Genomic DNA, 12,837 nt, shown 5'->3' with positions numbered 1-12,837 from the left:
TAATGACTACTGATTACTCCTTTGGAAAGTAACTTCCTTCCTTCCTCTTTTCCTCCCTCCTTCCTTCCTTCCTTCCTTCCTTCCTTCCTTCCTCCTTCCTCTTTTCCTCCCTCCCTCCCTCCTTCCTTCCTCTTTTCATCCCTCCCTTCCTCCCTCCTTCCTTCCTTCCTTCCTTCCTCATTCCTTCCATCCTTCTTTTCTCCCTTCCTTCCTTCCTTCCTCCCTTCCTCCCTTGACCTGAGGACAACAGGAGGGTTAAGGAAAATGACAAAAAATAGTAACGCACAGTGACTTGGATTTAAGAAACTTTAATCTGACTACTGGTTTGGAAATAGTAACGCGTTAGATTAGTCGTTACTGAAAAAAGACGTCATCACTGTATACTGTATATATATTTTATGTAAGTTAACATCCCCCTTTCACTCAGATACAGACTAACCTTAACACAATACCAGACTGAGTAATGAAAAAGTAAAGAAGTATGAAGCAACCTCGTTCCCATCTGGCTCGGCTGCTGCTGCTGACTCACAGGATCAGAGTGAAGGTGCTGCTGCCACAAACCAGAGCTAGACCACAGTGGTTGAGGGAGACTATAATTGGTAGACTTTTGCCTTGTGCAATTATATGACCTCCTGACCTAACTACTGACACATCGGTCTTAAAAGCACAATATGTGGTTTCCATGGTGACCTGTGTGCTATCTATGTTGTGTGCTGGAATGTATCATAGAGCAGCAGAGCAACACAGCACCTTCAGTGTCTTTCTTCTTTCTTACTCTCTGCTGCTGTCTCTACTTTTTCCTTTTCTTTTGCTCTCTCTGTGGTGGTTGTATCTCTTTTTCAGTTTTTTTCCCCCTAAAAAACCCCAAAACTCATTTCCTATTACATTCCACAGGTGATCAAACAAGCCATTGTTCCATATCGTACACAAACACTGCAGTCAAATATGTGATGAAAGCATTTTTTTGATCAGAATGAACAAAAAAAAAAATCAAAGCACTGGAGGCAGTAATGCTACTGTAGAAATACTTTATTTATCAAAACCAACCAGCTGATATTTTTAATAAAACAACAGAGAAAGACACAATAAATTATTTAAGTAAAGCATACAGATTTGTCATGAATATTTTTTCTGAATACAGCAAAAGCAAGTTGACTTTTTTTTTTTTTTTTTTTTTGCTCCAACTAACATCAACGAGTTTTTTTTTTAATTGAGTTGAAAATATGATAGTACAACAGTTTAAATCCTCAGAGGGGGAAATTGAAACTTAAAGATCTGAAATGTTCTTTAAGCTGGGGTCTGATGTGTGTGTGTGTGTGTGTGTGTGTGTGGTTTTGATGTTTGGCGGTTGACGTTGAATAAACCGAGGAAATCCGACGAATTACACGAGCAGCTTTAAATACATGTGGTTCTACAGTAAAGACAAAAACAAACCAGTTACGAGGGAAAAAAAGAGGAATGTCACTTTTTGGAGTGTGCAATAATGAAATGTGCTGATAGAGCTGTCAAGCTGGCAGACATAGGATGCATGGAAACACACACACACACATTCATCACATACATCAGCAGCAGATTTTATATGAGAGCTCTAAAGCAGAGGTGTCAAACTAATTTTCATTCAAGGGCCACATACAGACCAATTTGATCTCATGTGGGCCGGATCATTACAAAGATGGAAGGAAAGAAGCAAGGAAATAAGGAAATAAGGAAATAAGAAGGGAAGGAAGGAAAGACAGGCAAAAGGAAGGAGGGAAGAAAGGTAGGAAAGAGAGATAGTGGAAGGACAGACAGAAGGAAGGAAGGGCAGATGGAAGGAAGGAAAGAAGGAAGGAAGGAAGGAAGGAAGGGCAGATGGAAGGAAGGACACTAGGAAGGACAGATGGAAGGAAGAAAGGAATAAAGGAACGAAGAAAGGAAAAAAGGAAGGTAGGAAGGACAGATGGAAGGAAGGACAGAAGGAAGGAAGGAAGGAAGGAAGGGCAGATGGAAGGAAGGACACTAGGAAGGACAGAAGGAAGGAAAAAAGGAAGGAAGGACAGAAGGAAGAAAGGAATAAAGGAACGAAGAAAGGAAAAAAGGGAGGTAGGAAGGAAAAAAGGAAGGAAGGACAGAAGGAAGAAAGGAATAAAGGAAGAAAGAAAGGAAAAAAGGAAGGTAGGAAGGACAGATGGAAGGAAGGAAAAGAGCACTAGATGGCAAGTGGGCCGGATCGCAAACCTCGGCGGGCTGTATCTGGCCCGCGGGCCGCATGTTTGACACCTCTGCTCTAAAGTGTTCGTGGGTACACTAACTATACATTTAAAACATCATGTTACATAATCGCCATCTGGCTACGTTAGCTACTGGAAGTATAATCTACCTGCCAGACGATCTTTGGTGAAATGTGACCGAATCACCTGCTTTGTGTTCATCATTGTGTTTTGAAAAATGCAACGGAGCGCGTGAAGCAATGAAAGCCGACCTCACACGGAAACAGACAACAAAAGCAGAGTGAGGCTGCTTTTCTTAGATGAACCGTGGCCAAAAACAACTATGTGTGTGTGTATATGTGTGTGTGTGTGTGTGAGAGGGATGTCTGGAATAAATTACATGGAATGCGACAAGTATGCAACTCGACACACTGTCAGAATATTGTTTTGCATCCCGCACCTGAAAAATAACACCCGTGACTTACAGTACACACATGCACATGAAAGGGGGAACGCAGCTGAAGGGGTTTCACTGTGACCGAGAGGGATTGTCTCAGTGTCCAGTTATTCTTGCTTGTCTGTCTTTTTTGGAAACAAAAGTAGAGTGTGTAAAATCCCATTTTCTCAGCCTGTAACCGAGCGTGTAATGGCGGTGGGACACATGAGAGGTGAAGATGATGGCGTCTTTTTTTTTTTTTTTATATTTCTCACAACTAGGTCATGTGTATGGTAATGATAAGCTAGATAGTTTGAGCTCTTTCTCTGTGGCGGCTTTGATAGTCTACCTGCCTCCTCTCCTTTGCACAGTCACACACTGTACTGTACATGCACACACAGTCACACAGTCACATGCCGACCATTCACATGCTTTGTATCTGCTGCCAGCTCTCACAGACTGTCGGTAACCCTCCACCCCTTAAACAAAAGGACCTCTTCCTGAGCTGTTCCAGCCATACTGGCACACAGACACACACACACACACACACACACACACACACACACACACAGACACACACAGACACACACACACACACACACACACACAGACTCGAGTATCAGTTGTATTTTCCGCAGAGACCGAGAACATTACTCTAATTCCCACAGATCTCTTTTTCACTGTGGTGCCGCTACAGACTTGCAGAGGAGCGGGTCAGATTGTGATACACATGAGCATCTTCATGAACAAAAAAAGAAAAAATCCAGTTGAGTTACAAACATTTCTCAAATCATTTATGTGATGTATCTCTCATCTATCATCCAGGAGCAGTGATAATCTACAAATTGTCCCTTTTATTTTCTGTGCTGCCTGTCCTAAAAAACTTCCCCTCTGTTTCTCTCTTCCTGAGCGTCTCCTGTCTTTCCTGTGTTATTAATTTTAGGTCTGAAGATCACGCTTTTATCCATGTTAGCAGAATTCCCGTTAGCAGTCGGAATGCCAGGAACGCTCAGAAAAATCGGGCAGTGCGCAGCGGCCCTGATCTGACATCTCCTTTGATGTTGTGTTAGAGAATGAATGATGGGAGAGAAAGTGTGTGTGTGTGTGTGTACGTGTGTGTGTGTGTGTGAGAGAGAAACGGAAAAGGAGCGGGAGCGTACGGATAGAGGGACAGACAAAGGGAAGCATGAGTATTTGCAGTCAGGAATGTGTGCAAAACAAAAGAGGGCTTCAACAGCAAAGAATTCAGTATAAATAACTGCAGTTTTTGTCTTTAGGTACTGTAGGAGTGGAAGACGAGGAAGAATGTGTGTGTGTGTGTGTGTGTGTGTGTGTGTGTGTGTGTGTGTTAGTGTGCAATTGAGATCTGGAGGGTTGTTGTTAGCCTAATTTCACATCAAGATAAAGTGTTATTTTGGTTTACACTTCCTCCAACCTCTCTCTCCTCTCTCTCTCCCTCTCCTCCTTCTTCTTCTGTCTCACGCTCAATTTTCTCAGCATGCTCCTCTGGCTGAAGACGTTTCTAGAAAACAGTCTTATTAAAACACAAAGTATATGATAATACAGTGCAGATACATGACCGAGAAAAAATAAAAGACGATGTTTACGTAACGGGACAGAGCAAATTCGATTTCAATTCAATCAAGCTAGCATCCTCTAAACTAATTTAACCTCCAAAAAAAAAAGTTTAATTGAACTAAATATGAATTCCTCTGGAGAAGCCCTGCTGCTTTTTTTTTTTTTTTTTTTTTTGCAGATTCAGCATATTTGGCTAGAAGTGGTTATGGATTAACAAGTTTGCCCTGTGTACAGAGGAAGGTATTGAGTTTATGTGTCATTGTGTATGGTATGAGTTGTGGATCATCAGTCAAAATTATTGATGTTTTTCTTCTTTGCTGCATGTATTTCTCTGTTTCGCTTGTATTATATGAAGTCTGTTGCAAAAAAAATAGATAGAAGGAAGGAAAACTTGTCCAACAGTTCCAGGTACATGTGCCAGTCTCTCTTGTGTCTCAGCGAGGCGGCTGAGAGGGACACGCACACTCACACGTTTCATGGTGTGTGAGGAAGATCTCATCTATGACCCAGCGCACCCGTGGCCTCCTGTGGCGTGAGTGAGTGACCTCTGGGGCGTACTTCAGCACCTATAGGAGACAAGGAGAGGGAAGATGGTGAAGATGAAGAAGCCCAGAAGGGGAAGGGGACTTGCATTTGGTGCTTTTCTACTACACAGCTCCAGCACGACTCCACTCGACTCGTTTTTTTTGTGTACCTGGTACCTGGTACTTTTTTAGTACCTGCTCTGCTGAGGTTCCAAGCGAGCCGAGCCGATACTAAATGTGACGTCATCAGACTGCTGGCCTCTGATTGGTCAGAAGAGTTGTCGCTGGAAGAGTCATGAGCCGTCCCACACAAGAATCAAACCCGGCATTTTTAAATACCGGCAACAGCATTACAGTCATACGGCTCAATTTTGTTGCTTTGTGTGTGACAGAAAGACACATACAGCAGCAGGAAGGAAGGACAGAGGGAAGGAAAAACAAACGGAAGGAAGGACGGAAAAAAGGAAGGAAGGAAGGAAAAGAAGGCACGAAGGACAAAGGGAAGGAAGGAAGAAAGAAAGGAAGGAAGGAAGGGAGGAAGGAAGGAAAAGAAGACGAGAAGGAAGGAAGGGAGGAAGGACAGAGGGATGGCCACATACAGCATCAAGTACACCATCGCCTCCATGTCCTCCATAGTTTATGTTTTTGTGTGGCGTATAAAACAAAGTCACGGCAGTTTTGTGGCGCATTGCTATGACAACCCCGCCCACGTTGAGTAGGTACCTTTTTGTAATGGAAAATGTCGTTCCTGGAACCGAGTCAAGCCGAGTCCAGCCGAGTAGTGCTAGAACTGTGTAGTGGAAAAGCTCCAATTGTAGCCTGACTTGTTTGTTGGTGCTGGAAATATTGTCAAGTCATTGCAGCTAATGTCAATACATCCTGCTTGAATGTGAAACAGGAAACGAAATGAAAAATACAGAGAAAGTGATAAGAGTCTGGTAAGAAAAGAAACAAATCACTGTAACAGCAGAGACAGAGAACCTAAGGAGGAATTGCATAAAAACTTGACATTGAAGCAGCTAGGTTTCAAAGAATGCAGCAATGTATTGTGAAACTGTCGAGGCCATGATGAGAAAACAATTGTATGTCCACCCTTCCTCTCGGTTGGTCATGAGCATAACGGACTACGCTGGAATTCCTGTATTATTTTACCATTCATTTATTAATTCTTTCTTATTTGTTTTCAGGGTAACTGAGAGCTGGAGCCTGACCCAGTGAGGAAACATGCAGGACAAGTTTCCAGCGGGCTCACTGCTGACTGAGCACACAGAAAACTGTCTCTGAAAACATACCAAGCGTCAGGCAAAGGGAAGGAATTCAGTTATGCAGCAAACACACAGATGTCCACATACTGCTGGTGTGTTGTTAATATTAGACCAGTGTCTGGCAAACTTACTTCTAACTACTTATACTTTATACTCACTTTAAAATATTGTTACTAGCACATGTTACATTACTGATTACGTTTGTTGCTTAGCCATCAGTTCTTAAACAACTCAATATCATTTCAAGACATTTCACAACCAGGCAGGATACAGTTTGGAAGGATTTACTGACTATGAACAGCTAGCGTTAACGTAGCCTTAGTGACTGCTGAGACAATTCACACATCTTAACCTTCGTGTCGTCCTCCCGGGTCAAATTGACCCCGTCTGTTTTGACTGTTCCTTCCTTCCTTCCTTGCATCCTTCCTTCCATCTATCTGTCCTTCCTCCCTCCGATTTTACTTTCTACCTCCCTCCTTCCTTCCCTCTTTCCTCCCTCCCATTTTTCCTCCCTCCCTCCTCCCTCCCTTCCTTCCTCCCTCCTTTCTTCCTTCCTCCCTCCTTTCCTTCCTCCCTCCCTTCCTTTTTCCATCCTTCCTCCTTCCTTTCCTTCTTTCTTTCCTCCGTCCTTCCTTCCTTCCTTCCTGTCCTCCCTTTTTCTTCCCTCATTTCCTTCCTTCTTCCCTCCCTTCCTTCCTTCCTTCCCTTCTTCTTCCCTACCTTCCTTCCTTCTTCCCCCTCCCTTCCTTTTTCCTTCCTTCCTTCCTTCCCTTCTTCCTCCCTCCCTTTTTTCCTTTTTACCTCTCTCCCTCCCTCCTTTCCTTCCTCCCTTCCTTTCCTTCCTCCCTTCCTTTCCTCTCTTTCTTCCTTCCTTATTTCCTTTCCTTTCCTTCCTTCCCTCTCTTCTTCTTCCCTCCTTTCCTTCCTTCTTCCTCCCTTCCTTCCTTCCTCCCTCCTTTCCTTCCTTTCTTGACTCGAGGACAACAGGAGGGTTAACAGTAGCTCCATTATTACTGACCAGGTAATGTCAGTCATACAACATCAAGTAAAGTTTTAAAATCATCTAGGAAGGCTGTAACTCCTGATTGGATTTTTTTTTAAACTTTCATTTTTAAGAGGAAGAATATGTTATTTGCTCTTTCAAAAAGTTACACAGTCTCTCTCCAAACAAAAGTTAAACAACTATTTACAAATGTGGCATCAAATGGAACAGAGGCCACAAAGCTTTATAAATACTTGAAGTGGTTCTTTTTACCTGGGGTTTTTATAAAAGTACTTTACAATTGATTTTATTGTTGGATTTACTCAACATTTTACTACAAGTCACTTTGTTATAGATTGCTGCACCGAAGGGAAGTACAAATTGTTCCACGACTGATGTAGTGAATTTGTTCTCCAAAGCTCAGTGAAAGTAAGGCTGGCTGTGATTTATGTCAGAACTTCCCTGCTCTGAAACAATAGGCTGAGTAATAATGAGTTTCTTTAGAAGCTACGTCAGGTCAGTGAAGGAAGCAGTTACGGTTACACACACACACACACACACACACACACACACACACACACACACACACATATACACACACACACTCATGAGAAGCCATATGCAGGTAGCTCTAGGCATGGACGGTATTGACAGACATGAACAAAATCTTTTTCATACTCTCACAGCGATTCACACACGAGCACAATTACGACCCAAATCCTACTTTTGTCTAAAGTTCCATTGTATGATTTTAACAGAGAGAGAGAGATAGAGAGAAAGAGAGAGCCCTATGGACCATGTTTCAATAATGAAGCTACGCAAGAACAAAGACACAAAGAGATGGAGGGAAGAAGAGAGAGAAAAGAATGAATGACAAGCTTAAAGAACAAGAATGGTGCATTGCAAAGGGGATAAATTGAAAATGTGAATTGGGGAGAATGAAAGGATGATCGGAGCCCACAGAGAGAGAGAGAGAGAGAGAGAGAGAGAGAGAGAGAGAGAGAGAGAGAATGCTAACAATGCATCGAGTGAGATATGGAGAGATTGCAGAGAGGAAAGGATAGAAACGAATGGAGGATAGAAAGGAAACAGGGAGGAATAGCGAGGCTGCTGGTGCATTGCTTCTTCATTGTTAATGCAGTGCTCGGCTCTGCACGCCCAATTTCTCCTTCCATCCATCCATCCTTCCTTCCTTCCAGTTTTCCTTCCTCCTTTCCTTCCTTCCTTCCTTCCTTCCTCCCTCCCTCCCTCCCTCCCTCACTCCCTCTTTACTCCTTTCCTTCCTTCCTTCCTTCCTCCCTCCCTCTTTACTCCTTTCTTTCCTTCCTTCCTTCCTTCCTTCCTTCCTTCCTTCCTTCCTTCCTTCCTTCCTTCCTTCCTCATTTCCTTCCTTCTTCATCCTTTCCTTCCTTCTTCCTCCCTTACATCCTTCTTTCCTTCCTTCCTTCCTTCCTTCCATCCTTCCATCCTTCCATCTTTCCTCCCTTCTGGGATAAATTGAAAATGTGAATTGGGGAGAATGAAAGGATGATCGAAGCCCGCAGAGAGAGAGACAGAGACAGAGACAGAGAGAGAGAGAGAGAGAGAAAGAGAGAGAGAGAGACAGAGAGAGACAGAATGCTAACAATGCATCGAGTGAGATATGGAGAGATTGCAGAGAGGAAGGGATAGAAACGAATGAAGGATAGAAAGGAAACAGGGAGGAATAGCGAGGCTGCTGGTGCATTGCTGCTTCATTGTTAATGCAGTGCTCGGCTCTGCACGCCCAATTTCTCCTTTGCTTCTCCCTCGTTCCTCATCTGAATCTCTCTGTTGCTCCTTCTCACTCAGTCACTCGCTCATTCACTCACCCACGCACCACAGATTAAGCACCTTTCACATATCAGCACCTTTAAATGTGCTGGAAATTGACATCTTGGTCTTATGTTTGAATAATTCTGTAAAAAGTCAAGACAGTGATGTTAGTATGTCTGACTTTAATAATCCTGTAACACTTCAAGAACTGGAATAAATCTGTCATTTGATTTTTAGTTTATTCCTTTCTTCCTTCCTTCTTTCCTCCCTCCTCCCTCCCACCTCCTTTCCTTCCATCCTTCCTTCTTCCCTTCCATCCTTCCTTCCTCCTTTCATCCTTCCTTCCTTCTTTTCTTCCTTCTAGCTCCCTTTCATCCCTCCTTCCATCCATCCATCCTTCCTTCCAGCTTTCTTTCCTTCCTTCCTTCCTTCTTCCTCCCTCACTTCCTTCCTTCCCTCCTTCTTTCCTTCCCTCCTTCCTTCCTCCTTTCCTTCTTCCTTCCTCCCTTCCTTCCTGCCTTCCTTCCATCTTTCCTCCCTTCCTTCCGTGACTCGAGGACAAGAGCTATAAATCTTTCACTTCTAATATCATAACTTTCCATTTCTCCCACTGTTCTCCAGCTGTGATGTCACTCCCTCTCCCACACCAGGTGCCAAATGTCACTTGAGCATTGCTGCTACATTCGTAATGATCCAATCATGTTTAAGTAGAGGCCCTAAGGAAAATCTATAGACAAGAGATAAATGTTTAAAAGCCCAAAGGCCATTACTTTAACAGTTATGTGATGCTGGCAACGCTACATAAATTATGATTGTCCTCCCTCTCCTTTTCTTTTTGGCATTTTAACCCCCCCCCCTATGTTTCTCATGGTCTCTTTCATCCACTTTCATGCTGATACATCCTAGTTTATTTAACCCTCCTGTTGTCCTCAGGTCAAGGGAGGAAGGGAGGAAGGAAGGAAGGAAAGAAGGAAGGAAGGAAGGAAGGAGGGAGGGAGGGAAAGAGGTAGGAAGGAAGGAACGAAGGAAGGGAGGAAGAGAGGAAGGAAGGAAGGAAGGAAGGAGGGAGGGAGGGAGGGAGGAAAAGAGGAAGGAGGGAGGGAGGGATGGAGGGAGGAAAAGAGGAAGGAAGGAGGAAGGAAGGAGGGAGGAAGGAAGGAGGAAGGAAGGAAGGAAGGAAGGAAGGAAGAAAGTAAGAAGAGAAGGAAGGAAGTGAGGACAGAAGTGAGGGAGCAAAGAAAGAGGGAAGGAGGGGATGAATAAGTTTCTCATGATCTCTTTCATCCATTTTCATGCTGATACATCCTAGTTTATTTAAGAGACTCATACTTGATGTAGTCATGTGTATGTGAGTCTCTATGTAGTCTCTGTACTACACACTCTGGTTTTCCTGCTGATACCGTCTTGCACTTGTCGGCAGTTAGTCTGTTATTTTGCATCTGTGCCTGTCGTCCTGAATTAAAGAAATCAAACAGAATAAAGCACAAATGATGCGGTCACACCCATATGTGTTTATTCTCTTTTGCCAATAGTCATTAAACTGGGTGTGAGTGAAAGAAGAAGAAAGACAGAACTCATAAATCATAAGTGGAATGATGCTTTGACTGCTCCACACCCCACATCGTCATCCTCTCTTTGTTTATAGCCAGTGTGGGTGAGGGAGGGCAGCAGCTTCGTGTTATAAGACCTACCTCATGTAGTTTTTTGGGTGAGGGGCAGCAGCTTCGTGTTATAAGGCCTACCTCATGTAGTTTTTTGGGTGAGGGGCAGCAGCTTCGTGTTATAAGACCTACCTCATGTAGTTTTTTGGGTGAGGGGCAGCAGCTTCGTGTTATAAAGCCTACCTCGTGTAGTTTTTGGGTGAGGGGCAGCGGCTTCGTGTTATAAGACCTACCTCATGTAGTTTTTTGGGTGAGGGGCAGCAGCTTCGTGTTATAAAGCCTACCTCATGTAGTTTTTGGGTGAGGGGCAGCAGCTTCGTGTTATAAGACCTACCTCATGTAGTTTTTGGGTGAGGGGCAGCAGCTTTGTGTTATAAGGCGTACCTCATGTAGTTTTTGGGTGAGGGGCAGCAGCTTCGTGTTATAAGGGCCTACCTCATGTAGTTTTTGGGTGAGGGGCAGCAGCTTCGTGTTATAAGGCCTACCTCATGTAGTTTTTGGGTGAGGGGCAGCAGCTTCGTGTTATAAGGTCTACCTCATGTAGTTTTTGGGTGAGGGGCAGCAGCTTCGTGTTATAATGCCTACCTCATGTAGTTTTTTGGGTGAGGGCAGCAGCTTCATGTTATAAGACCTACCTCATATAGTTTTTGGGTGAGGGGCAGCAGCTTCGTGTTATAAGGCCTACCTCATATAGTTTTTGGGTGAGGGGCAGCAGCTTCGTGCTATAAGGCCTACCTCATGTAGTTTTTTGGGTGAGGGCAGCAGCTTCATGTTATAAGACCTACCTCATGTAGTTTTTGGGTGAGGGGCAGCAGCTTCGTGTTATAATGCCTACCTCATGTAGTTTTTGGGTGAGGGGCAGCAGCTTCGTGTTATAAGACCTACCTCATGTAGTTTTTGTGTCGTTTTGGCAGCCTGACAGGAGCAGCCGTTGTTCCAGTTATCGGTCCCGCAGCCACAGTTGCCTCCGCAGCGTTTGACCAGCAGACATCGAGGGAAGAAGACAGCGTTGGTGGCTCTCAGCTCCTCCCGTAGGTTCACGGAGTAGTTGCGAGGGGTACAACTGTAGCGCTTGACGTCTTCATAGAGACGGTTCAGATCAACTGACAAGGAGAGAGAGACAGTGAAAATAAGAGAGTAGCCTGAACATTAGCTGAGTTTTAGAATTTTTGTAATTTGTGGATGTAGTGGTTTTCGTTGTTTGGCCAGTACTGTAACATTTTTTGTGTTTTATGTTATTGAACATTTTTGGCCTTTTCTCTGTTTATTTGTGTTTGCTATAGAAACGTGCCTTTTCTTTATTTTAAAGCAGGACTTCAGGAGTCAGGCTGGAGTCAGGTAATCATTGTAACAGCTCCAGATTGTAGAGCGAGGCTTTGTTATGCAAACTAAAATGAACCAGTGATGCTTGTACATGGTTTTGGGAGCCTTGTCTCAAGCACTGCAATAGCTAAAAATGTAATCCTAGAAGGAAGGAAAGGAGGAAGAAAGGAGGGAAGGAAGGAAAGGAGGGAGGGAGGAAGGAAGAAGGAAAGAAAGGAGGGAGGGAGGAAGGAAGAAGGAAGGAAAGGAGGGAGGGAAGAAGGAACAGTCAAAAGAGACAGGGTCAATTTGACCCGGGAGGACGACACAAGGGTTAAAGCAGGACTTCAGGAAAGGAGGGAGGGAGGAAGGAAAAAGGAAAGAAAGGAGGGAGGAAGGAAGGGAGGAAGAAAGAGGGAAAGGAAGGAAGGAAGGACAGAGGAAAAGGAGTCAGGCTAGAGTCAGGTAATCATTGTAACAGCTCCAGATTGTAGAGCGAGGCTTTGTTAAACTAAAATGAACCGCTGATGCTTCTACATGATTTTAGGAGCCTTGTCTCAAGCACTGCAATAGCTAAAAATGTAATCCTAGGTTTGACATTATTTTGGCCTTTAATGGCTGCAGACTGATGAATGTGAGATTATTCCCCTCTTTGGAACCGACTATTCAGCGTGCACATACTCACTCCACAATCACTGCCTAAAAGGTAAAGGTTATGGGGTCTAGAAGCTCAATGCACAATCTTGTTTGATCAGTTGAGCACTTTCCGTTGGACAGAGGACGCTTGCATTCTTCCATAAAGGTGAACGCATCAGCGATTTCTTCCTGTCATGTTGCTTTTTGCTGAGGGGATGTTCAGTCACCCTCTCCTAAAGTGCTTTCTGCAAATAGTGAAGCATCTGACTGAAGAGGAGTGGGTGACTCCTGTGGTGCTCAAAGCGGTTTCCTGCGAACCTTGGGAACCCGTTATGGGAACGTCCTTAACCTCTTATAATCTTTTTTTATTAGTGGACCAAAAAAAAAGCTGACAGACTACAAATTGCTTGAATCAGTTCAGCTTACACTATTCACTGGTATCTGTTTTGAAATATTGTGTAATTAAGATC

At 43.8% G+C, this 12,837-nt stretch overlaps 1 protein-coding gene across 1 annotated transcript in view; it reads right to left on the bottom strand.

Moving 5' to 3' along the window:
* Nucleotides 1-4,637: 4,637 nt before the first annotated feature.
* pdgfd (platelet derived growth factor d) overlaps nt 4,638-12,837 on the bottom strand; it is a 66,546-nt gene continuing 58,346 nt past the window's right edge. The window contains exons 5-6 of the mRNA XM_053320273.1: nt 11,315-11,532; nt 4,638-4,769 (exon numbers count right to left, since the gene is read on the bottom strand). Of these exons, the coding sequence (XP_053176248.1) occupies nt 4,638-4,769; nt 11,315-11,532 (350 nt within the window). The remainder of the gene's footprint in view (nt 4,770-11,314; nt 11,533-12,837) is intronic.

The sequence above is a fragment of the Scomber japonicus genome, chromosome 6, assembly GCF_027409825.1.
Source record: "Scomber japonicus isolate fScoJap1 chromosome 6, fScoJap1.pri, whole genome shotgun sequence".
NCBI classification, from domain to species: Eukaryota; Metazoa; Chordata; class Actinopteri; order Scombriformes; family Scombridae; genus Scomber; species Scomber japonicus.
The sequence above is the reverse complement of the archived record's forward strand: the minus strand, read 5'-3'. Positions and strand labels throughout refer to the sequence as shown.